The 27342-nt window shown below is 33.7% G+C and overlaps 2 protein-coding genes across 8 annotated transcripts; one reads left to right on the plus strand and one right to left on the minus strand.

Annotated features, from left to right (window-relative positions):
- Window positions 1-924: 924 nt before the first annotated feature.
- On the minus strand, window positions 925-13040 carry LOC116846310 (piwi-like protein Siwi). 4 transcript variants are annotated; one of them, XM_032819983.1, is made up of 13 exons: window positions 12769-13039; window positions 7996-8095; window positions 7316-7438; window positions 6935-6967; window positions 6501-6597; window positions 6321-6416; window positions 5905-6113; window positions 5625-5810; window positions 5368-5538; window positions 4992-5271; window positions 4543-4895; window positions 4025-4433; window positions 925-3779 (listed from the first exon to the last, which is right to left on the minus strand). In XM_032819983.1, exons 3-13 carry the CDS (start codon window positions 7436-7438, stop codon window positions 3139-3141), a joined length of 2598 nt encoding a protein of 865 aa, XP_032675874.1. In that variant the 5' UTR covers window positions 7996-8095; window positions 12769-13039; the 3' UTR covers window positions 925-3138. The 4 variants fall into 4 exon arrangements, with proteins under 4 accessions (XP_032675874.1, XP_032675866.1, XP_032675892.1 ...); XM_032819975.1 differs by having other exon boundaries at window positions 7996-8101; XM_032820001.1 differs by lacking the exon at window positions 7996-8095 and having other exon boundaries at window positions 12769-13040.
- A 6050-nt stretch (window positions 13041-19090) lies between these two features.
- Window positions 19091-25840, plus strand: LOC116846466 (serine/threonine-protein phosphatase 4 regulatory subunit 4-like). Of its 4 annotated transcripts, none has more exons than XM_032820305.1 (16): window positions 19091-19435; window positions 19970-20220; window positions 20324-20397; window positions 20598-20704; window positions 21024-21253; window positions 21326-21448; window positions 21544-21647; window positions 21766-21957; window positions 22030-22185; window positions 22257-22439; window positions 22523-22969; window positions 23139-23253; window positions 23364-23406; window positions 23526-23596; window positions 23894-23939; window positions 24031-25840. In XM_032820305.1, exons 1-16 carry the CDS (start codon window positions 19389-19391, stop codon window positions 25469-25471), a joined length of 3630 nt encoding a protein of 1209 aa, XP_032676196.1. In that variant the 5' UTR covers window positions 19091-19388; the 3' UTR covers window positions 25472-25840. The 4 variants fall into 4 exon arrangements, with proteins under 4 accessions (XP_032676196.1, XP_032676204.1, XP_032676214.1 ...); XM_032820313.1 differs by having other exon boundaries at window positions 23526-23539; XM_032820323.1 differs by having other exon boundaries at window positions 19093-19435; window positions 24514-25840.
- The last annotated feature ends 1502 nt before the right edge of the window (window positions 25841-27342 follow it).

The raw sequence follows: 27342 nt of genomic DNA on the forward strand, positions 1-27342 counted from the left end.
CAGGTATAATATGTGTTCGGCCGGCCGTTTGGTATCATACCTGACGGCGCGAACTTCACGCCCCGTGATTGGACAGTTTCAAAGACTCACTATTTAAAAACTAATAACATCACAATGTTTTGCTATTGACATTTTCGATTCACTTTTTTATGAGGAATACGTACGTGCCGGCTCCTCCGGCTACTCTGGATTACCCTGTGTATATATATATGCGTGTGTGTATATAATATGCAAAATATTGATTTCTAGACGATTTATTCTACACACTACTACGTTCTACTTTCACAAATCATTTAAGGAAACGTGGATATTATAATAATGTGTCATATTGCATTATCAATTTTTGTTACTATATGCATTATTTTCTAAATTATCACGTGATTTTTCGCTGGATATGAAAAAGTATGTGGTGAAGACTATCACATCCACGTGTGTTGAGTAGCATAAGCGTTTCTGTCAAAGTAGTTAGAATCATTAGAAGATGACTAAGGGCGTCCTCCACAAATATCACCGACGCAAACGTCGAACGAGTTCGCTCCTTTCTTACGTGTATCTCTCTTGCACATGTCGAATATTAGCTGAGAAACTAAAGATCAGTGAAGGTTCGATTCACATGATTATCCGTGACAATTTAAACAGACAATTTAAAGGTATGCGTGAAATCGTTCTTTTCTCGCTAATGCATGAGTAACAAAAAGTAGCGAGTTCAAACTTTCCAAAATTTGGTCAACATGACCAACGAGGACGAATTTTTTCTTCAATGAATCATTACAAGCAACAAATTGTGGGCTATCACTACAAACTAACGATGAAACGTACGGCTGCGTGGTTGACTCAAAGAGAAACAAAACCGACCAAAGTGAGGGTAACAAACCCAAAATCAAGGTGATGTGTTGAAGGAAATATAAATATTATAATATTGTATCATGTTGTATCATCAATTTTATTATTATACGCATTATCTCCTACACACGATTTTTCGCTGAATATGAAAAATCATGTATAGACACAAGATACATACATATTTTGTAAACTTACACACAATATGTGTAATTCTTAAAATTAGAAAAATATAATTTTTATTTTTTAATATGCCAATCTTATATATATAACATCACTCGGATTCTTATAAGTAATTAAGTACTTAAATGCTCGTAGAAAATATATAAAATATATATAATCAGACTGACTAACAAATATATATAGAGAATATTTGGTACGTATTTTTATTTTATATTTTATTTTTGAAACTAAAAATGTAACCATCTTGTGCTATAATTTTTGGTGTAACTTGAAGAGCATCCAAGAAATACCACAAATTTAGGACTCTGTTAGCTAAATTACGCAATAAATTCTAATACGTAAAAACAACGTTATGTTTGAAGTGGACTTAACATAGTAATAATAAACAAAATATATGTCCTAGTACCGTAGCGGTGTGTCAATTACAATAGAACACTGTAATAGTATATGTCCATACTATAGTTAGTAAGTTTTTTAATTAAAAATTTCTTTAATTAAACAAGAAAATAATAAATTTACTGATATTTTCTTCCTGATTTTTATCTCATGATGATATATCGATATTGTATTAATGATATTTGAAATATATGTGTATACATTATACAAATATGTTTTTTCAACCCCAAAAGAACAATGCTTCATTCATAATATTTCATTAAGTTACGTTAATGTTGAAAATTTTTTTATAAATTTTACTTTTTATTAAGTTTATAACATTCAATAAATATAAACACAGATAGTGGTCTAGGACATGCTTCTACTCTTTCGTAGAGTTGTTTGCGTACAATCGTATAGCAAGTATATGTTGAAATAAACACAAATTCTTGAGTCATTAATAAAAGAACTTAAATATACCTCAAACGTAAAAATATAAATCATTTTGTATTTGGAATTCAGGATATGTAGCTAATATGTTCTACGAACCAAAATTAAATAACATATGTATCGAGTCCTTCAATTAATCAAATCGGATAAATATAATATACAAGTATTTCTATACCTGTAAGTTTTACGTGTGTAAATTGTTTAATTTTCATGCAACATAAACATATAATAAACCCGCGCAGACTTAATAATCACACACATACACACACACACACGCACGCACGCACACACACACAGCATATAAAAATATGCAAATCTTATTTGTCTGAAAGATATCTATATTCTGGGTATTATTGAAACCGAAATTCTTTCTAAAATAAAAAAAACTAACGCTTATGGTTATACTTGTATATTGAGATTCCTGTATTCTCGCCGCTGCTCTTAACAGTTATCTTGATTTTTACAGCAAAGGCGAGAAAATACACGCTAAAAGTTCTTGCAAAATACGCATAAATAAAAAGATACTCACAAAATGACATCTGCAATCGTTCGAGTAGATGTGTGAAATAGTCTGAACTTTGTCTGAACACTTTCCTTTTGTTCTAACAATCAATAACTGTAAAATTAACGTGACAAAATTATGAAGAAAGATGAAAAGATAGGTTGCATCTTCCTGTATTAATCTTAATACGGTAATTTTTTTATTGTTAGCGCAAAAGGAAAGCGTTCGGACTATCTTACACATCTGCTTGATCGATCGCAAGCTACCATTTTATGGATATATCTTTTAATTTCAATGTATTTTGCAAGAATTTTTTATCGTGTATTTTCTCCCTTCTGAAGTCATCAATCGAGAGTTTCGCGATGAAACACTAAGAGCTTAAATGCCTACTCTGGCATTATCTACAAAACATTTAAACTTTTAGAAATAAGCTTCAGTCTTATAACCTCAGTGATAAAATATTACTCTATTATATTAATAAAATCTAAATAATACATATATTTGGTATATAATGAATAGTCCGAATTTTTCTTATTTTATGACTTATATCTGCAACTAAAAAATTAAAGAAAAGAAAAATAACATGGCTTTCTTAACTTCTAAACTTGTATTGCACCAACCGAGTGTTAATAATAAACAATATGTTCATTTATTTTCAAAAAAACAAGGACAAACGTATATCATCATTCATTATCATTCGATTGGTATAAACAGCGATTGGCCTAAACTATACAACTTATAACTGTTAGCATCATCTAAAAAATTATTAAGTATTTGATAATAAAAAGTCACAAAAAGAACAATTGATTTCCCAACTGTGTATGTGGAGGTCGATGGAGAAATCTTCCTACTAAAAAAGATAATTTCTGCGCATAATGGCAAGTCGCTGGTACGCGCACAGTATTTGAGCAATTGTAATACAAATGAGTTAATTTAAAAGTCACTCTTTGTATTGTTTCTGTATCTAAACCGGCATTATCGTAAATTATACTGTACGAAGTTGGTGAGATTGTACCCTGTCTAACTTGTTGTGATACAAGAAGAAAATCATATTTGAACGGACTAGTTACGACATCGTCAACGATAGTACCCACTGGTGGATTGTTCCTTCTATGGAACAATTTTGTATTAATTCTTTTTGAGACAATAATAAAGATCATCTTAAAATTTGGACCATAATATAGCTCCTCTAGTTTTTTTTTCAAGTTTCCTACTTCGTTTTCGTAAACTTCAGGTACTTCCCCTTCGCTAACACCATCGCGATAAATTAAAAGATACATTGGTAGGGCTTTATTATTCACACGATACATTTGCACAGCCATGGTTATACCTGTGCAAACATGTTCTGCAAGTTCTTCCTTGTTATTGAACGGAATGATAGAACTGTAGTACTGTGTCAGTGATTGATCAACAGTTGCTACCATAGCCACTGTAATTAAGAATTAATTTCTACATACATATAAGACCTCATAATCATTAATAATAAAATAAATAGTATACGCACACAAACGGTATATACACGCATAAACATTAACAACAATAAACATTCGTATCAATATTTGGAATATGCATGTTATAAAAAGAATATGTAGATATCAAATAATTATTAGAAACTACACAACAGAACCATGCTCGTTAAATATATATATAAAATTAATATTCAAATATACTTACAAAACTTTCTACCCTTAGTAGATACATCATGACATATATCAAAACCAATAGTCATCAATCCTCTCAGTGGGTTTTCCATAGTCCAAGCGGCTCCACCTAATTTACAGTTCATCTGTATTGCCACTTTGGTAGCAATACTCATAACAGTTCTGGAGTGTAAATTTTTTTGCAAAAAGACTTGCGACGGTACAGGTCTATCTATGCAACATTTTCTCTTAATAGCGATGTACCGATCAGATCGATTATTAGTCACTACACAGAAAATTAAATCAGGAGTAAATTTGCTGAGAATATATTCAAGATTTTCAGTATACGTGCTCGATTTATCATCACGTATCCATTGTATTCGCGGATATTGAACAGGAAATGCTATTGCTCGAGACACTTGAATTAATTTGTTAATAAATTGCTGAAAAATTAAATATCATTAATATACATCGAAAGACATTAACATATTTTTTATCCTAACGCATCATATATCTTAAATTTGATAAATTTAAACAAAAATTATTTTATACCTCTATACCATGTCTTTCTCGATCGCAACCTATTACCATCCAATTTTTCAATTCCTTGCAACGCAATAAAGGTGCTCTTTGCATGTTTCTCGACCAATCTCCTCTCATAGTATCAATAATTGTATTTCTACTAAACACAAGTCTTTCGTTAACTAATACACGACCCTTGAGTTCGACTAAATTTGGATCTAACGTCATTTTCCAATTTTGAAGTTCTTCTATGACTTTCGGTTCTTTACGAAGTCTTTCATTGAAAGTTTTTAATTTTCTTATCCGTTCTTCAGGATTAACACGAGTAAACATAGATAATGCTTTCATCAAATGGAAATTCTCTCTCATGCTATCGGTTAAGCCTACAAGATAAAAAAAAGTCACACACATTACCTAAGTAGAAAAATTTACACACCCATTACAAAATCGGTGTACTTAAAAATATTGACATAACGTACCTGTAGCACGACACAATTCAGGAACTAGATAAACTAGTTGTCCCTCGCCTGCATTTCGTTCCTTTGGTTTTATTCTTGTCACTAACATCGGTTGCGTCATCTCTGTTATTCGAATATGATATTTCGTTAAGTAATAATCACGATAAGATATAACTTCTCCATTTTTTTTTTTAAATGTCGAGGAAGGACTTGCATCAAAATCAACATCTTCGATGCGGTAGGTACGACTATTATAATCCGTAAGCACCATAATTCCAACAACACTTTTAAAGAACTCATTCTATAATTGCATATTTTTTATTAGATATAATGTATAATAATGTATATAATGTATAATGTAAAAAAAAATATAAACGAGAATAAATATTAATCTTACCTTAACGTTATGACTGCTACGTCTATAGCAATCTGTTAATATGTCCAACAATGTTTGCTGTCGTATTATTTTATGCGTCATTTCGCAACTCAATAAAATATTGTGTTCATATTGACGAATAGATGTAAGATAGCCTGGCCACAAATCCAGTTTATAATCATGTAAATTTTCCTATATAGTCAAGTGATTATTACAAAAATGATTAATCTCTAAACATACAATAAACAACAATCATATTTAAGCAAATTTCTACTAACTTTATTATATGCATCGTAATAATTACGGCCCACTAATTTCAAATCTAAATGTTCCAAGCATTTCCTCATTATTATATTAAAAACTTGAATATAATGTGGATCGTTTCGCGACATGTCTCCAACTAAACGTATGGCAATCTGGACAGGTACATCATCTTGTTTTTTAGTTGAAACAAATTCAAATTTCTGAAATTCGTATATATTCATTAAAAAGGGTGTCTAGACATAAAACTATGTTTACTTTTATAAAACATTAGTAAATAGGTTATAATGATCTTACCTCTGGTAAACGAACAGGCGTATACAGAACAGTTCCATCGAAAATATACATTCCAATTTTCTCTTTATGAAGTCTCAACAAAGCTTTACGCACTACAATACTTTCTTCTTCTGGTACAAAATCTACACGATACTTATAAAGACACCAGTCAGGTACAGTGATCAACTTGAAGTGATTTGTTTGCAATATTATTTGTTCTCCTGATGTTCCTAGAAATAGATAAAAATAATTAAAAATCACAAAAAAACAATTGTGCTTAATTTTATCATTCATTCTTTTTTAGAAGGTATAGAAATATTATCTGTCTAATATTTGTAAATAATCTGTACTTAATATGATAAACACATATTACGAATCCCGAATTTCGTTTCTAGTAAGTATAATACTTTTACTTAAGAGTTATAATTTGTACTGACCTTTCTTAGTTACTAAAGTATTTGGTCTAGTGACAAAAATAGTTTCTAAAGGTGGACGTTGACGACGTTGTCCTGAGCTACTGTCCCCACCTCCACCTTTTTAAAAAATAATTATATATAAATATAATTTCTTAAAAGTTCTCTGCAATATAGAAAAGATTAAATAATTAGAATATTTGCCTGTAAATCGGCCTTCCATCTGTTCAGCAGCATGTTGTTCTGAATATGTAGATAAAGAACTTGAACTAGTAGCATACTCTTGGCTCTCTCTAATGTTCTATTGTAATAAAATGTTATTTATTGCATATATACATTAACATAATATTTTTTGTTTTCTTTTTTTATACATAGTATCTACACTCTGTATAAAAAAGGAAAACATAAAAACATTATGTTAATGTATATATACAATAAATTGTAAAAATATGTATGCAGCAACCTAGATAGATTAGGTGAAACTGAATAAAAAAATTCCCCCACTATTTTACTTTACAAACCATCACATAAAATTCCGAAATATTATATAAATATAGATATTGCATAAATATCTTGTATAAATGCAGTATTTAATACTAAAACAATATAATATTTTGAATATTGCATGCAATACTAACCTTTACGATTCCTCTGGATGATGAATATACTCTCTGTTTACAAAGAAATTTATTTTATTAATTAGACAAAAGAAAAAAAAAAAGATATTATATAAGTTATCCCAGGGAAGAAAAGACAATGAAGTTCATAACATAAAAATATTAGAAAAACAAAAGTTGAAACACTGAATAGAGATGAGGATATTAAATAGTAGAAAAATATTGAGAGGAAATAGAAAAAAACTGATAAGACAATAAATTAAAAAAAAGAAAGTAAAAAGCAACAGAACTGGTTAATATTTTATGTATATAAAATGAAGGATCCAGGAGAATAAAAGAATATTAGAGATTATCCCATATTTTATCAAGAATAATTAATATCAAAAGATCTCATAAACTTACTGATTCTTCAGGTCTTAAATAAGGTGTCCTACCAGAGAACGAACTATGTGTTCTACTTCTACGATGCCCACTACTAGTCGATGGTTGAGAAGGATCATAGTCATCTCTACCTTGTTGAGACATCTAAAAGAATTTTTTTTTAATACCAAATCAGAAATTGGAAATTAACAATTCCTACATGTTCAATACTGTTACAAGTTTCTACATGTAGAGTAATTATCTATTTCCCTAATATTACTACACATACATATAGAGTTAAAGAAATATTACAGTTAAAGAGATAACTTAAATAATTTTGTAAATAAAACGTAACTTTTACTGTGTTTGTAATAAAAGAAACATCCTATCAGTGATATTATCAGTACAAGTTTACCGACAACTATCGATTCGGTATGTACCATTATAATATTACCGTTATAACCGGCATGTATATATAATTACATTTTAAAATATTTGCGCAACGATACTCAGACAGTACAAGATCTTCTTCAAGGAATGTCCTGGAAACTTATATAAACATTTAGAAGTCTTCGAAACGTCTCCGGGATATTCTGGAGGTATGTGAATATTTAGAAACCTTCAGGATGTCTTTGATACGTCTTTAAAAGATTGTGCTGTCTGGGTATATACCAAACCGACAATTGTAAAAATCGGCAAAAATAAAAATTGTATAAAATTACCTTGTATGTTTGTGTTGAAGATTAAATTAATTATTTTCGTAGATGAAATCTACAACTGGTCACATCTACTTTCTACACTCATACGATCGAATTCTCAAGTCTGCAACTTTTAAAATGCATCGCTATAGTGCATTCAATATTATAACCGCTTAAAGGAACGTCTACATTGGAAGTAAGCAGTAAGAAGAATAAGAAATTGACCAATCATAGTTGATTATTCTTCTCACATTCGACTGTGGTTGGTCAATTTCTTACTCTTACTTCCTACTTCTTGCTATTTACTTCCAATGTAGACGTCCCTTTAGGCTGACGTCCCATGGAACGGAAATTCTCATCGGAACGTAATGCGCGCACCAATCACATGGTCTAGGTGAAGGCCATCATACACAAAATTTCGTAAAAACTTAAATCGTAAGCGTAAGGAAATCGACCAATCTCAATCGAGTATTCGGCTCTTCGTAACCCCTCCATTATTACGAAGAGCCGAATACTCGATTGGGATTGGTCGATTTCTTTACGCTTACGTTTTAAGTTCTTACGGAATTTTGTGTGTGATGGTCTTTACTATTCCGTTCCCGCGTAAGCTGATGGCACATAGAAAAACTTAGGGTGCTATTTCAAATGTCGCACGACAAGCTTTTCGGATACGTTTATTGGTTGGCGAATATTTCTAGGTTTTCTGTTCGTCAACCAATGAACGTATCCAAAAAGCTTGTACGACACGTGAAATATCAGCCTTAAGTAGTAAAACGTAAGTAGTAAACAAATTGACCAATCACAGTCATTCTTCTTACGGTCCAAGAATCAACGACTGTGACTGGTCAATTTGTTTACTGCTTACTAGAGATGTCCGATTCTGAATCGATTCGATCCTTTCTCCAAAAATAGGCTTATTCGTGTTGTTTGCACTTTTCGTATTTAAAACCAGACAAAAGTATATTGGAATGTTTGGAAGAAGCAAAAGCTAACTAACTCGATTGTTTCTTCCAAGTGTCTAATTAGGCGTCCATCTCTTTTTAAAAACGAAAAGTATAAAACATGCAAGCAGCACGAACAACCCTTTTTCCCTAAATTTGTTAGAGAAAGAATCAAATTGATTAAAAATCAGGCATCTCTACTGCTTACGTCTTATGGCTTCTGCACACAGGACGCGGTAATGTTTGCCGCGTGACAGAAGTCTACGCGACAGCCAATCAATATGTTGTTTTTCCGTAAGAGCTAGAAGGTTATTACGGAAAGCAGCATATTGATTGGCTGTTGCGCGAACTTCCGCCGCGCGGCAAACATTACCGCGTCCTGTGTGCAAGAACCATTAAGTACCTTTACAAGTACCTTTACATGGGAACATCGAGCGTTAAAGCGGTAGCAAATCAACGTGCCACTTTCCGCAAGAACTACAAGTATACTTCTAGAACCTGATACGTTGATTGTCTAACGCTTTAACGCTCGACGCTGAAACGCTCCCATGTATTGGCACCTTTACTGCTTAAGTTTTTCTGTGTGCCACGGCCCGTACCGACATTTGTTGAATCAGTAGGCGTTGTTGTGCAGTTTTTTTATACTGCTTACCGATCCGACAACTGTCGAACCACGGTAACGGAATACGGGTGGGACCCGATTGACCACGATACGATTGGACACAGATTGTAATGATTGGTTCGACCTAATAATTCACTAGATAATTCTTTTCATCGGTTGGCTGTGTCCAATCGTACCGTGGTCAATCAGGACGCTCCACGGAATACCAGCACTGTTCTTTTCAGTTGCACTGCTAAACTGGTGCAATAAATTAAAGTGAGACAAGTATATTTTTTCTTACTCTAACTTATTGCATCAATTCAGCAGTGCAGCTGAAAAGAACAGACCACCTGTTACGCCTGTTATTTTTTTCGCGAATAGAATGGTTGCAATTGGTATGCGCGTTCCGTTCCGATGAGAATTTCCGTTCTATGGGACGCCAGCCTTAAGGGACGTCTACATTGGAAGTAAGCAATAAGAAGTAGGAAATAAGAATAAGAAATTGACCAATCATAGTTGATTATTCTTCTCACATTCGACTATGGTTGGTCAATTTCTTACTCTTACTTCCTACTTACTTCCAATGTAGACGTCCCTTTACTGAACGCTCAGTGAACTCTTACATGTGATTGGTGTACATCTCTAGATCTAAAGAAATATGCCAATCGGATACAAGAGATCACTAAGCGTTCAATGAACGGTTGTAGTATCAGACCCACGTCCATGTAGTAATAGATAGCCCTCGATTTTAAAGGGCTTGAATGCGCATATGTAATTGGATGTCTAATACAAATTATCAATCACATACCCCTATGCTTGGCCATGTGCAATGAGGGCCATTTAATAGTTCGTTCAGAACTACAAATGGTTTAAAAAATGAATTCATTAATCATATCGATTTGACGCCTCGAAATATATACAGTGCCGAGTATATCTTGCTTGAAATTAGTCGACTAATATTCGTTTTTTCTTCTTTTTTAAAAGTTTGGTGTATAAAACACCGTGCTTCGACCTTCGATTAATGTTCGTTTATATCAATTTTGATTAACTTAACCGTCTGGTTGTTCCAACGGATTTGACCAATCAAATCTGTTAATTCTAACGAGGAATGCGACTGGTCAATTCTACTAGAATAATTAACCAGTTAACAAGAGAACAATCAGCCCATTGTTCCTTGTTGGAAAATACGTTTCGGTCACTGAAATATATACTACTTAGAACGCGCGCTGCCTCTTGAGGCGTATAGGATGAAAGAGAAGTTTCTTCTTTCCTCTCTTAGGGGCGATTGTTCCAATTTTTTAGTAAGCTACCTGACAGTTAAATCATAAGTCTGTCTTCGTTTTTTTCTTCAAATTGGATAGAGATAAACACATGATTTACCTATAAGGTAACTTATCAAAAGGTTGGAACAATCAGCCCTTATTCTTGTCTGGTTTATGGTATAGTCGAGAGTGAAGAGAATTGATAAAATCCAAATTAAAAGTTAGAGATAATATGAAAAACAGTAACCATTGAATGGCTTAAGCTTATGAACGAAAGTTTAAGATATAAAAAAAAATATATTTTTTTTCATATATATATTTTTTCTCATTTATTATTTATAAGTATTCACTTATCGACTTATTATTAAGAAAAACAAAGCAAAGATGGTTCCTAATTCGGAGATTTAGCTTATGTTTAGAAATCAATCGACTTAGCTTTCGGTTCAGACTGTACCAGACAAAAGGCGTTTTTTCGTTTCGTGACCAAACTAACCAACCAAACGCTACCGTGGTCACGAAACGAAAAAACGCCTAAAGATAGCGCTGTTCGAGACCTACAAACATGCTCTTTCATCCCGCACATTCAAGAAATAGCGCGCGTTTCAGGGCCCATATTCCTGAAATTTTTGCGTATAATTTTCATTGCACAGCTATTTTATGGTTGATATGATTCGCAGTAAAACTTACGTATACGCAATTATTTTAAAAATAAAGACCCAGTGCTGGGATTCTGTAACTCGTTATCGTTGCGCAGCTTTTCTACGGTATACAAAAGCTGCGCAACGGTAACGAAACTGGGTGCTTTCCAGTTGCGTACATTGTGTTGCACAAAACCAGTTTATTGGTTGCATATTATCTTACAAAATATTTTAGATATAGGGTGCTTCGAAATGTCCAGGTTTGGATTGGGTTGAGTTAGTTCCACTATAGTATCCGTTACATATACTATAGTGGAACTAACTCAACTCGACCCAACTCTGGGTATTTCGGAAACACCCAATATGTGACCAATAAACTGGTTTTGTGTACGCGTGTATCAAGATGTGTTAAGCAATTGGAAAGCACCCACTATCGTTAATTCCAATAACAAGTTACAGAATAGAGCTACAAGTAGTATATATTTCACTGATTTCGGTATTCACTGATAATATCGGCAGCACTACAAATCTGTTCCGATATACGTAGTAGTAAACTTTCAAAATGTTTTTGTGTTTATATAATACAGATTATTTTTCACTTTCTACTTTTATTGTTGCGACTCATCAAGCGAGGCATTCGCAATAGACACATGGCGGCATCCATGGAAAAATTACTTTACAGAAGACAACAGATCATAAAATAAAATCATAAAAGCACTTGACTGCACGATAACGCGTGCAATATTGATGATAATTGTAGTTTTTTTTCATATTTTGTTATTTCTATATTAGCTATAAATAATATCCAAGTTCTTTTTTTTGTTTGGTGACTAGTCACCCATGCTTTCGACATTCCACGAGAATATTTATGTTCATTCAGCACATTGCTAAACAGACAGTACAAACTGCTAAGATATCTTAAATATCTCCAAAAGACATCCAAAAAAAATAAGGACATCTTTTAGGCGTCTTTAAGACATCTTTTAATAGATTGTGCTGTCTGAGTGTCCTTTTTAGTCAATATCCAATTTCAGTAAAAATTAGGTTATGTATGATACTGCGTGAATAGTCAGCTACTGCAATATTTACACACACAGCTACGTTCCGTACTCTCTATTCAATAGATCAACAATACACTTGTGAAAAAAAGAATGTTTATGTCAGCGTATTACGATGTCAACACGTTTACAGTACCAGTAGTAAATATTACTAAAGACAAATTTATACAGCGTCGGAGACGGATACTATTAAATACAAACAATTGCAAGCATAATTTAACATTTCCCACGAAATCAGTGTTTATAATATTTTTCACAAATCAATGTACTATTAACCATTATTATTATTAAACTTACTTGGATAGCCGGTTGTCCGTTTCATATATCTGCATGCAAGATGGACACGTGTTCAACGACGTATTCAACTAAGAAGACTGTCGGATATCGTACGTTTGTCGTTCGTTTGCAGTCAGATGAACGAACAAAAAACCAGGCGAGTCGAGCAAGTGTGAATGATCTCATGGCTCAGCAGAAAGAGAAACCTGAGAAGTCCTTAAGAATGCGATAAACGCTGCCATCCAAATATTTCTTCTTCGCCGATAACATAAATATTTAGTTATATTTATTTGCTAGCATAGGCAGCGTGAAGTTTGTCTTTAGGCCTGGTCTACAATGTCGTTATTTGTAATTCCCGATCTACAATAGGTGTAGTAAGAGTTTACAGGAGTGTAGACTAGAGATGCCCGATTCTTAATCGATTTGATTCTTTCCCTAACAAATTTAGGGAAAAAGGATTGTTCGTGCTGCTTGCATATTTCATACTTTTCGTTTTTAAAAAAAGATGGACACCTAATCAGACGCTTAGAAGAAACAATCGAGTTGGTTGTCTCGTTTTTGTTTCTTCGAAACATTCCAATATACTTCTGTCTATTTTTAAATACGAAAAATGCGAAGAGTACAAACAACACGAATAAGCCTATTTTTGGGGAAAGAATCGAATCGATTCAGAATCGGGCATCTCTAGTGTAGACAAATCCTGAGTTGACTTTGGAGATTTCTTGCGGGGAGAGCCCGAAGCTTCTGCCTCTGTGTGTAAGTTTATGTCCATACACACGCCCCATAAGCGTATTGTTCGCGCGGATGCAAAAGTTAAGCAAGGTTGAGCAGGGTTGGGACTAGAGATGCCCGATTCTTAATCGATTCGATTCTTTCCCTAACAAATTTAGAGAAAAAGGATTGTTCGTGCTGCTTGCATGTTTCAAACTTTTCGCTTTTAAAAAGAGATGGACACCTAATCAGACGCTTGAAAGAAACAATCGAATTGGTTGTCTCGCTTTTGCTTCTTCCAAACATTCCAATATACTTCTGTCTAGTTTTAAATACGAAAAGTACGAAGAGTGCAAACAACACGAATAAGGGCCTATTTTTGGGGAAAGAATCGAATCGATTCAAAATCGGACATCTCTAGTTGGGACATTTGACAAATTCTAGGGTTTTTTACATTATACGTAATATATGTATATTACGTAAAATATGTCCCGAGCCACAATAGGGCTGCGTTCGAAAACACACACTGAGTGCACACTACTAGACGATAGCCGTTGGAGTGAGCAAAATACAAGATAAAAAGAGAGGGAGAGTACTCGAGTGACGTTTCCGAACGCAGCCTAATGGCTCCTGCACACCGGACGCGGTAATGCTTGCCGCGCGGCGGAAGTCTGCGCGACAGCCAATCAATATGTTGTTTTGTAAGAGTTAAAAGGTTATTACGGAAAGCAGCATATTGATTGGCTATCGCGCGAATTTCCACCGCGTGGCAAGCAATACCGCGTCCTGTGTGCAGGAGCCATAAGTGTAGTAAGCTTTAAGCCTTAAGAAATTGACCAATCGATTATTCTCCTCAAATTGGTTAATTTCTTAAGGCTCAAAGCTTATTACACCTATGGCTGCGTTCAGATTCCTTACCCGGGTGCACTCTAATACAAGAAGTGCTATAGTATATGTGACATATACTATACTGTTTCTAGTAACAGAGTGCACCCGGGTAGGGAATTTGAACGCACCCTATTGTGGATCAGGACTAATGGGGCTCGCACAATGACGTATATATATAGACCAAGCATTGGGTGCGTTCAGCAGATAAAAGCGTTCAGTGAGCACTCGATGTTTATTGGTTTATTCTGTTGGTTCCCTATATTTAGACCAATTACGTTTACGAATCACTCAACAGTTGTACAACTGAGGTGCGTTCAGATTCTTCATCCGAGTGCACTCTATTACTAGAAACACTATAGTATATGTTACATATACTATAGCACTTCTAGTATACACCCAGGTGTGGAATCTGAACGCAGCCCTGTTGTGTCTGTGAACGCGCCCATTATGTCAGCAAAGTGAAGCAGTTGGAAAGTTGGCAGTTTAAAATAGAGTGAGAAAGTTGATCTGCCCATAATGGTTTGGTTTACATCGTGCACTTGATACGCGTACTAAATAGTAACCTTCTATTAGATAATCTAAATATTAGAGATGCCCGATTCTGAATCGATTCAATTCTTTCCCCAAAAATAGGCTTATTTGTGTTGTTTGCATTCTTCGCATTTTTCGTATTTAAAACCAGACAAAAGTATATTGGAATGTTTGGAAGAAGCAAGTTAACTAACTCGATTGTTTCTTCCAAGCGTCTGATTAGGTGTCCATCTCTTTTTAAAAGCGAAAAATATGAAACATGCAAGCAGCACGAACAACTCTTTTTCCCTAAATTTGTTAGGGAAAGAATTGAATCGATGTAGGGCGGTATTCATAGTCGAATTTTATTTCAAGATCGTCTTAAGTAATGTCTTAAGATGCTCTGTGATTGGTTTATGACATCTTAAGACAGTACTTAAAATGATCTTAAATATTAGATTGGACTATGAATACCGGCCTAAGAATCGGGCATCTCTAGTTCGCACACTAAACATGACTAAAATCAGCAGCACACGATGCTTGTTTTCATGCTAAATTGCTTGCTGAATGGAAATACTCTATTCTGATTGGTACATTTCTAAAGACGGACCAATCAGAATAGAGTATTTCCATCCAGTAAGCAATCCAGCACGAAAACAATCATCGCGTGTTGCTGGCTTTAGTCCATGATGAACACTGGAAATAGTTTTTTTGATTAGTGCATTTCCACCCATTTTCAGAAATGTACCAATCAGAACAGAGTATTTCTGTCCAACAAGCAAACAAGGGCTGCTATTCCGTTACCGTGGTTCCGACAGTTGTCGGATCGGTAGGCGTCGTTGCGCAGTTTTCCACGGTATAAAAAAATCTGCGCAACGACACCTACCGATTTGACAACTGTCGGTACGCGGGAACGGAATAGTACCCCAGGGGTTTGATTCTTGATGGAATGCGAATGAGATATGAATACGAAAATGTATAGTTCACGTTACGTATACTGTAGATTTTCGCATGCATATCTCATTCGCACACTGTCAAGAATCGGGTTCCAACACAAAAACAAGCAATGGCTGTGTTCAGCAGAGAAAGTTGCTTTACAACTGTTGTAAAATTTGTGAATCTGATTGGTACATACTCTTGGATTCAACCCAAATTAAGAGTATATTCCAATCAGATTCACGAATTTTGCAACAGTTGTAAAACAGCTTTCTCTGCTAAACGCAGAAAATGTGTGCTGCGCTAGCTTAAGAGTAATGGAGGATTCACATTGCGTTCGGCGTTCAATAGAAGAACAGCTTCCTAATAGAGAATTCAAATCTCCATTAGAAAGTTATTTTTTATTGGATATCGGATGTCATACATCAAACATCGTAGTGTCAATCCTCCATAAGAAATTGACCAATCATATTTGACTACTCTTCTCATATTCGATTGTAATTGGTTAATTTTTTATTTCCTCCTTTTTATTACTTACTACCATTATAGAATGAACTTTACAACTGTGAACATCCAAGAAGAACTAGCCTTTAGCGATCAGAAGTGTTATTTCATAAATATCTTTTTATTTAGGAATAACATACAAGAATTTTGAACATTAGTTTTCTTGTTCTGATGTTATTAATCCAGAATTCTGGGATGAGTATCCTGGCCTTAAGATGTTCAATTTGAAGAAAAAAAAGTATGATTTAATTGTCAGGTAGAGAGAGAACTTACCAAGAATTTGGTACAATCGAATCTTATTGTTGTACTAGTTTCTTTCTGCTCTCTATTATTATCTGTCTTCAATTCATGTCTATTCTCAGCAGCAACTTTTCTTTCTACAATTTTTTCTTACATCATAAACTTATTATTCTTTTTCCTGAGATATCCTCTATACTTAGTTATATCTTTTTTCAAATATTTTATAATTGATGAAATAAGTTTTTTCTTTGTACATGGGGTTAGTATAGACTAGGAAGAGCAATAATAAAGGTTAGTTTTGTGATACATACAATATTATGCACACTACTCTAATATTAAATACTATATTTATAAAGAACAAACATGTATATAAAATATTGTTTATAATATGTTTATGCAATAAATAACATTTTATTACAATAAACTTATAGAAAGCATTGAGAATATGCTGCTGATTCATTACCTACGTATTTAAAACGTGATGTTGAATAAAGTTGTTCAAGTTATCGATAAGTTTTTTCTACTATTTGACTTGTTCTAGTCTTTATCAGAAAAGTTTCAAGAAATTGTACTTGAATATTATTGTTTTTAAAAAGTGAAAGTAGGGATAATACATCAGAACAACATAGTTGACATGCTGATTCACTTTTAGAAACTTCATATCATCAAACTTAGTAATTTAGTAATTAAAGTAGGTCAGTACAAATTGTAGCCTCTAAGTAAAAATATTTATAGAAAACTATTTGAAATTCATTATATGTGTTTATATTAAACGCAAATTAAATATAGATTATATAAATGTACAGAGATATATAAATTATATATGAATTATATACATATATAGATATATTTTTATATTTTTTCTAAAGAAGAATGTTTGGATAATAAAATTGAATACAAATAGTTGCTTTGCCATTTTTAAGACTCCTAGTTCCTTACTACGGAATTCTAGATTGATGACGTCGGAAGTGGTAAAAATACATAATAAAAATTCTTGCAAAATATTAAAATAAAAAAATATATTCATAAAGTAACACAGTTAATCGAGCACATCTGTATAACAGTCCAAACCCTTTTTTTTACTCTAACAATCAATAAATTACTGTCAAATTAACGCAACATGTAACCTACCTTTTTAATTTATCTCTCGGCATGATTTTCTCATCTTAATTTTAACGTTATTTATTGATTGTTGGAATAAATAAATAAATTATGTTTAATACATTTATCTGGTATCATAGTAGTCAATAAGTTTTTCTGAATCTGATTGATTTGTAATTTTTAAATTTTGGTAATATCACGTGTACTAACCAGTTCAAGAGTTCGCGCACCAAATGTTTAATGTGAATGCATCATTTGTTCTCAACAAGAATGACAGTAATAAGGTTACATAAAATTATAAACGAAAATGGATCTCGAAGAATTTGCGAGTCTTCAGTTAGATAAACCATTACCTGATATAAGAGTACGTAATATTTACTGATACTTTCAACATTCACTTCCATTTATAGTATGAATCTGGTTAAAAACCATTTCTGTTACTGTCAGTACTCGAGAAGTAATTTTTCGTCTATTAACCTCGACAAGCATTTGCGTAGTTTCATTTCATGCTTCGGCGAGACTTCATTGAGGTATTATTATCCCAGAATGAAGAGCAGTTACGAAAACACTCCTTGGATGCTGGCTTAGAAAGAAAACCTATAGATAGGGCGCTTCATATTCTCTCGTAAGTATAAATAATATATTTGTTATCTTCTAATACGATTACAAAATTATGAATCTCTTGTTAATTTTTGTTTCTATATATATAAAAGATCCTTCCTTCGTTGCTTCGAAAAGATCTATCCTTCTGATCGTTTGAAAATTTATATGATCGATATAAACTATATGTGCAAAACTGAATTTTTCATAAAATTTTATTCTCTTGCTTATATACGCGCGAGAACAAGTCTGTATACATTACGTCGAGGAGTCGACTTGTTAAACCTTGATCGGAAATACGTAATTTGCCTTCGATTACCGAATCAAGGTCGACGCTGCATTAATTAAATCTGTATACAATTTCAAAGTAGCAGATATTCTCTGATGATTATACGACAACTGGCGACTTACATGTCGATCATTAACTCTCCGTAAATCCTACGAGAAGCAAACGAGACCTTCATTTAGAATTTTTACAAGTACTGTAGTATGAGTACTATTTAGATTTCATAAATTATTCTGTACTTTTTCTTTTATCACAAATTGAGATGAATCGAATTCATGCAAATTCTCGAGTTCTCGTCCAACGCTCGATTCGATAATTCTTGAATACTGCAATGTGCGCGACTGTTAATATGTCGTAATGTTAATTCGGCCATATTATCCATTACGTTTTTCCGAAAACATTTGTAAAGTCGAATCGTGCGTCCAATCTCCGTCGCGTGTTTGCCCGCCAGCGCATCGAATTACCAGGATGACGCGAGCGCTAAATCATTCCTATGTCGCATTTGCGTTACGCAACGCAGCGCCCTCGACGCGTAATGCGCGCCGCGCCGGGCACGCGGTGCGTCACACACCTTTTCACCACCCAATATGTGGGCCGCGCTCGTGACAGTTCGGCACGGGTCGGATGCGTTCGTGCGTCTCGACGTCGAGTCGGACAGAATCGATAGCGTGGAAATCGGAACCTGCTTCAGTTGTCATTCAGTGCGTTCGAGTGCGTTCTCGCGGTGTTGTGTTGCCATTCTCTCCCGCGCGAAAAACGCGTCATGAGCGCGCGTACGTGAGTGCCATTCGCGTAGGGGCTCACCGATCGATTAGCAATCCCTCCGTGTTTACTGCAACATCGATGAATAAGATGCGCCTTGAAAATGCTGCACGAGGGAGATGAAGTCCCATACGAGATCGTTCTCGATTCGTAAGTAGTTGCATGCGTGGTATAAAAATGTGAAGTATAAACTTTGCATCGAGTCGACTCGTCCCTCTCGATAGGGTCGAATTTTCTCAGCCTTCCGACCCCTCATTTCTTCTGTGTCTTCCTAAAAATAACATGTCGTTCAAGGAGCACACTGTTCTTGTCCTTAAGCGCGCTAATTATAGTCCTTTAAAGACGGAATGATATTCCTCTCGTGACGAGAGTGGTGCGCAAGCGATGTCAAGACTGTAGGAAGTTTGTGAAACTCGAAATTTAGGTTAACCAACCGTTCTGTAACTGATATGCATATTTTTAAGCTGACTGATTATAGAAAGTTATAAATACGTATTTTATAAGCTTCTTGAATAATAATTGTCAGATCCTTCATCGAGGACTTGTTATAAGCAAGTTCTCTATGATTGCTATATTTTCCCACTCACTCATCTATATCTTTCTACTGTCGATGCCAAAATGTATTTCTACAATTTATCTCAACAATGTAAAAGAAAATACAACATTGAAAATGAACTTTTTCAGGAAGGGGGATGAAATTCAAAAGCTTAGTGTTATACAAAGTCTACCAAGTCTTTTAGCTACTGATACGCAATCATGTATGTCTCGAGTGGTACCTAAGATGCAGCAGTCTTTGGCTACTGCATCAACCGAATTTCACATAGCAGCATCATCCACATTCAAAACAATTTTAGAGCAGAAGCTTGTCAGCCATAATGTTTTCAGTCAAACATTCCTTCAAAGTATATTAAATTCTCTGGAAAGTCGTGACCCAGGTGAATATATTTAATTATCAGTTGTAATATTTGTCCATAATTAAGAAGGAAATATCTTTCTGTGTTGCTTATGTGTCATTTTAACTCTCATTTTTTCTTCAAGTTGTCTGTCACGCATGGTTGGAGACCTTACTGGATGTGATAGAGTTACTGCCGGTAGAAATCATAAGAGCACAGGTTAGTAAATGTGCAAGGCCAGAAATTAATATCTTATATTGTATTATTCAAATAAATTAATAATAAATTAGTACCTCATATTGTATTACTCAAATTTATATCATTCATGTTATAAATAAATGTTTGAAATATTATATAGTTATGTAAATATAATATAATAATACTCTTGGATGAATAATAATGAAAATATTGTTATACAGATTCTTCCATTGACTATAAGTAAAGGACAACTGTCACAACCTATCTACTCCAGGATAACATGCAGCAGATTATTAGGGAAAATTTGCACACGATTTGATTCTACTATGTGAGTGTATTTGTGTGTATTTAGTTTTTATAATCTTAGCAAAAGAGGCAGAATGAGATAAAATTCCTCTCTCTTTTTCTCTCTATAAATAAAAGAGAAATAACATATTTAAAATTATTTTATACCAAGTAACGTCCAAATATCTTAATATATATGTGATTATACAAGTGTTTTAACTTATTTATACATGATAATCCATTTTGCACATTAATATGTTATTGTGACATAAAAAAGTATTAACTAGAAATTATAATAAATTCATAACTTATTGTTTGTTTTATTTGGTAAATAAATGTGCCATTGTTAAAATTGTTATTAGGATACAGAAAGAAGTTCTACCAACAGTGCACTCCCTTTGTCAGGATGTTAGTAGTGAAGTACGAGCTAGTATTTGCTTGCAGCTACGTTTCGTCGCGGAGAGCCTCGGTGCTGAGTCTGTAAAACCCGCTTTACTACCATCTCTTGTAGAATTAGCAAGCGATGAAGAAAGCAATGTAAGATATGCCTCTGTACAGACAATAGTGTATTTACTACCTCAACTTCAGGAAGGTGAGTTTCCTAGAGAACAGTATATTGGCATAAGAAATAATAAAAAGCTAATACTTCCCGATTTATTTACAGATACAATAAAAACTATAATAGCACCACTTGTTAAAAAGCTATGTGAAAGTGCAAGTAAATCGGAAGATAATGTGATATGTATGATAGCTCAGGAGTTCGGAAAACTTGTACTTGGCCTAGAAAGTAAGAAATTATTCTTGCGTTTCTTTTGGCAATACGTGTCTAAATAACAATATTCAGATAAAATTGATAATATATATTATTAAATATGATTTTAGAGTGCTTGTCAATATCAGAGAAGACATGGTTCTTGAAATACTATCAGCAACTTGCACAAATGGGAATACCATCATCAAAGAAAGAGAAGTCACACTTTACATTTGTGAGTATTTAAATATTAACTTGCTCATTTAATTTATTTTGGTTGTATAAACTGATTTCAAAAATACGATATGTTATATTTTAACCTTGATAAATCTTATAATATTGTAAATTTTTAGATGAGCAGTAATCCTATGGAAGATGAGAGATATGTGGAATGTAGAAGACACTGTGCATTTAATTTGCCTGCGATGTTTATCTTTGTATCGAATTCATCAGAAGACGTAGATTCATTACTTTCGACGTTTAATTTATTAACAAATGATCATTACTATATGGTTCGTAGGACCGTTGCCTGTGGACTTCACGAAGTAAGAGTACAAGTATATATTATACTTTATAAGCTTATAACATTGTATATATAATAAAGCGATAATTTTTAGGTGGTGAAAATTTTAGGGCCGAAAAGTGCACGGTTAAAAGGGAATTTAATAAAATTATTGAAAGATTCTGAAGAAGTACTTCAAGGTTTAATTCCTCACATAGGATTAACGCTGGAATACTTAGTCGAAAGTCAAACTATTGGAACAGATAAAATGGTAAATAAATTTTATTATGCAACTTCCGGTATGAAATAATGATTTTCAAGGTCTTGTATTATCCGTTATAGGATTCTACTCTTTTGGAAATAGGTAAAGCTTTATTAAAATGTGAGGCTGAAGTTTCGGGTACGCACAACTGGAGACTGGCATCTTTAATGCATGCGCAACTCGAGATTTTACCCAAATGTTTTCCCAGTGATTTTATATACTCATATTTTGTGCCAATGGCTTTCTCCAGAATTTTACACGCGGTAAGTCTATATAATACTTCGTGTGTTTAAAGCTCCTGGTAATTATAAAATATTTATACGAATCGTCAATCCGAAAATTTCAGAGACCTATACCGGTACGTCTTGCTGCGGGAGTACTGTTTCTTTTTCTTCTACGATACAATACAAAGCCAATACAGAGAGCTGAACTGCGTAGTAGAATCTTCACAGATTTAGCCAATAATCCTGATTGCTATGTGAGAATGATGTTTGTTCGCATGATGGTCGAAGCACTGGAAATATTTTCCTCCTCTTATTTTAAGGAACATTTTTTCAATGTTTTATTAACTCTGGCTGAGGATCCAGTAGCTAACATAAGAATGAAAGTGGTATCTTTCCTTCCACAACTAAAAAATCAGTTGTGGATACCAACTGATAAGAAATTGCTGACGTCGTTAGAATCGGTTGTCAGGCACTTGAATAACAATGAAAAAGATAGAGATGTGTTATTTATCTTAAAAAACGTCACGCAGAAACTAGAGGAAATGGATGTCAAATATGAAGGCCAAACTGTAAGTCTATTTATACATGTGTGTATATATAATACATTAGTTATTTTGGACTTTCTTAATAAAAGTACCTTATATGCTTATAAGCCACAGACTTACGAGTCATATTTAAATACATTTTTATCAATAAAAAAAATTCAGGATAAAGGCCATTCTCTTCCTTTTCATATAGTTCACAACAAAACTTACTAAACAAGATTTAGAAGATGCTAAAAGATTGGAAGAAGAAAAGAAATTGTCAGGCATTGGTACAGGGAAACCAACAACTGGAACAATAGTTAAAAAAGGTATTATATTACAGTGTATTATAATTTACTAATATTTTTGAATTCCTAAAAACAATAAAAATTTTGAAATAAAACATTTATTAAAAATTTGAACAATATTATTCCTTCAGGTGGCTGGATAAAAACTGGTACTGAAAGTGTAACAAGAGGAATGTAAGTGCAATTTCAACTGTATATAACAATTTATAAAGAATAGTAGAATATTACCTGTTTGCAAGTTCATTTATAGTTATATTATTACATGTATTGAATTAATGCATTTCATGTTTCAGATCGCAATCCAAAGGTGAGCATTCAACAGAGATTAATGAGGCATCATGTGAAATAAAATTATCAATGAAATGTAAGCAATATATATATATATATATATATATATATATATATATATATAATTTAATGATAACACAGAATTTGACAAGCGGAAATCCATGTTCAAGTAAATCTCCTCTGTCACCCGTTGCAAGCCAATTATTCCTCAAAGTACTAACTTTAATTTATGTTAACGATTGTGGAGAACGAGTTTTTAGATGAATTTTAAGTAATGTTATTTAAATACGTAAAGAAGAAATAAAATATATTAATAAATAAGTAAACATATTTCTCTCTTAATTGTCTTAACTGATGTAATAATATCTTGCAGATGGAGCAACATCTTCGCGACAGACAGTCGACAGTTTGAAAACAAGGTAAGCAAGCATTAGCAAATCGAAAAGGGATCTTACCTCTTTTTATTAACTCCAGCAAAACTCTGATTTATGTTCGCTTTCTATCTAACAGAACTCAACTAACACATTCTTGGGAAAGAGTAGCACATTTCAACTCAAATACTAATACATCGTATCTTAAATTTGAGAATGGAGAATCGTCTAATGATTACATCACGCAAAAACCACAATGTAGCTGCTCTAAGTTGGCAGTATTCCAAGCCCTCCTGACAATGCCGGATGCATGCGAGCAAGAATACAAAAGTGACGCTTCCCAATGCCGATGTTATCATGATATCGATGACATCGACGATCAAACAAAGCTTTGGAAACAGTCAATGCAAGCGAACGAATCTAACTCTCCCGCCATCGCCAAATCTGTCCTCCTTTCACTCATGAGAGAAAATAAACAAGAGCTGCAACAAAATTTCTCATTAACACGGGATTATTCGCATGAATTTCCTTCTAATATTAGTGGCAAAGACAGGGCGCCGAACTTTGCCGCTCTGCGAGCACTAACTAACGCAGCGCATTACAATTCTTGTTGGGCTTTCAGCTCCATGCCGGAGATACCTATGATGCAGTCCGACGACGAATTCTTGGTGGACACTGGTATCAGGATACCCGCACAATTCTCCTCATCTCAAAGCACATCCAAGATACCGCATTTGCAAGATTTTATCTCTGGACGGAGACGATCGAACATCATGATTCGGCAACGGAGCGGTGTGAACTTTGACAAAGGCAAGTTCAAAAGACACTCGTCTGTCGAGTATGAAGACTGCATGAAGCGCAGAACGAGTGAAAGTGATCCGTTGAGGAACACACCGACGTCAATAGATTACGAGGATGGTCTGCAGCGTAATATAGCGAAGGAAAATCTGAGTGATCAGCAATTGTCGAAAATCGACGCGAGAACCAAAAGATATTCCGCCCCGCACGGAAGAACAAGATTCGGTTTCGACGCTAATCAAGAGAGGTCCATCGACGAGAAGTTGAAACGCAGTTCTCTGATACTCGAGAAGGACAAATTGAAGATCACCAATTCCAAGTGCACGTTGGATCGAACCAAGCGTCATTCCACGAATTTCACGAATCTGAAGCTTCCCGATTCTAAAGAGATGAAGCAGAGCGTGAAGCGCCACAGTCTGGAAGATTACACGACAGCTCGACGGACCATAAGAGGGTATTTCTCAACGCTGGATGTGAACCACAATCAAGGCCTTAGCAAGATTCCCTTGAGAAATGTTGGACCTCGTAGCAGAACCGCACCCACCACCCGAGCATCCAGTCCCGTTCACATGGAGTCGCGATTAAGGTTTGATATTGAGAACTGTGATGACTCTCAGAGTTCTTCTAGCGAAAGGCATTTATATAGATTTAGCTCGAGCGACGAGGAGGTTGACAAATTGTGTAAGATGCTGTTACATTCTCAAGCGACACAGAGTAGCACGACGGAAACATCAAGAAGTAGAGAGAGATTTCCTATTCGCTTGTTGGTGAAAAAAATTTGAAATGAATAACTCTCTCATATGTCTTTCACATACACAAACAATTTCTATACTTCTTTGCAACTACATTTAACGATCATATTGTTGTAATAATTTTTATACATTTTTTGGATTTCGTTACGGAAAACGGTGAATTGATACGGAATATTGCAGTTAGCTTCTTAGGAATTTTTTTGCGAAATTCATCACAATCAAATAGAAAATTTGTTCGGGAAAAATTGGACTTTACGTAATTCTTTCTGTTCAGCATTGACAAACATTATACGATGTCTAGGTGTCAAAGACGAGCGTATAGTGCCCTCATAATGCATATATCCATATTACAAGCCGACGTCAAATATGCTAGATAAATAGAATATTTTTTTTATTTTTGAACTACACAATATGTGTACCGCTAATATTGTTATTTAAATCTAAAATGTTTTAACATATCGTAACATAGAACGCTATCAGTACTGTTTGTCCTAAGACGATAAAATTTCAGGAAATCGTTTCTTTTACAAATGACGAAATCTTCTAGAAAAAACGTCACTTCAGAATTATTTTGAGAATGTACCAATTGTAATTTTGATTGCACATTGGTACTAACGAAGTTAAATTTACAATACGACAGCTTTATATGTGAACATAAGTTTTAATATTTTTTCTTATCCACTGAACAGGGTATATATTTTTATAATTCAATAACTAACATACAGTTTTGGCAATTTGTCTGCATCGTGCCTTTCCCGTACAGTAGGCTGCATCGTTTCTCTAACATAATGCATACATAGACATCTGTCACATACTCTCTTCATGAAATTTACATGGCCAAATATATTTTATTCTCTTTTGACGATATATAGAAATATTAGGAATTTCAGTTTTGCCTAATTATCGTTAATTCGAGGCTATATGTAATTAATTATATAAATAGTTTTGTAGGTAGACTAATTTTGGTAATAAGGAGTATATTTTATCGTTTTGTAGTATTAATCGCTAACGAGATACAATGGCCGTACGTACTTATGCCAGTAATAAGATAATTGATATCGCGCTAATTTATTTTTACTATTTGTTAAGTCAAATTATACCTCGTAGACGCAGACGTTTTTACGTCTCAAGAAAGTTTTGTATCGTGACTTTATATTGCAGAAAAGAAGTATACACACGCTTGTTTCGAAAGACTGTGTTTTAGATTCTGCGACTGTAAAAGTTATAAAACAAGAAAAAGGCAATGATTTTATTGTGGCGATGTGAAAACATTTCATTATTTTATTTAAAAGCTGTGTATTTAAGAATCTTGGTCTTTAAAGGAGTAAGGCTATAAATTCTAATCGTTAGTAAGATTAAAAATGATCGTTATTGAGGAACTGAATTATTATTAGAGCGTAGGACAAAATAGGACTAAAGAAATATAGATTTACTCTAGTAGCAAGGGCTAGAGTCTAGTCTACATATATAGATATAGTCTACGAGAAATTTGGAAAAGCTACGGTCATGAAACTTGAGAGAAATAGATTTATCTAGACATAATTAGCATATTAATCGACATTGATGCGTTTAAATTTCAGTCAATGATACATGTATTTGATACGTACGCTTCGTATAATTCTTGTTTAATTTAGTATTAATATATGTACGTGAATTTTTAATCAAAGAGAATGATCTGAAAACAAATTTTCTCTATTTGATGTTAATTGACATTGAATCATATCAATTGCAAATAACAAATAACGATAGAGAAAAATAAGATGTTAATGAGTACAGACACTGAGAAAAATATGGGTCGTCCAAATATATATTTAAATACTTTAACCGTATATCTCAAGTTATGGCTATATCTTTCGGATATATATATATATATATATATATATATATATATATATATATAT

This window comes from Odontomachus brunneus, unplaced genomic scaffold, assembly GCF_010583005.1.
Source record: "Odontomachus brunneus isolate Ranch 3 - 2012 unplaced genomic scaffold, Obru_v1 Obru_scaffold_004, whole genome shotgun sequence".
Lineage (NCBI taxonomy): Eukaryota > Metazoa > Arthropoda > Insecta > Hymenoptera > Formicidae > Odontomachus > Odontomachus brunneus.

What these genes read in the sequence shown, in the direction of transcription:
- LOC116846310 (XM_032820001.1), bottom strand. Translation starts at nt 7,438, where the DNA reads ATGTCTCAACAAGGTAGAGATGACTATGATCCTTCTCAACCATCGACT. An exon ending in GATGGAAGGCCGATTTACAG is followed by an intron (nt 6,417 to 6,500) that starts GCAAATATTCTA and finishes TTTTTTAAAAAG; the next exon opens with GTGGAGGTGGGGACAGTAGC. An exon ending in ATTACGATGCATATAATAAA is followed by an intron (nt 5,539 to 5,624) that starts GTTAGTAGAAAT and finishes TTGACTATATAG; the next exon opens with GAAAATTTACATGATTATAA.
- LOC116846466 (XM_032820305.1), top strand. Translation starts at nt 19,389, where the DNA reads ATGCTGCACGAGGGAGATGAAGTCCCATACGAGATCGTTCTCGATTC. An exon ending in TAGAAATCATAAGAGCACAG is followed by an intron (nt 20,398 to 20,597) that starts GTTAGTAAATGT and finishes ATTGTTATACAG; the next exon opens with ATTCTTCCATTGACTATAAG. An exon ending in CTATTGGAACAGATAAAATG is followed by an intron (nt 22,186 to 22,256) that starts GTAAATAAATTT and finishes TATCCGTTATAG; the next exon opens with GATTCTACTCTTTTGGAAAT.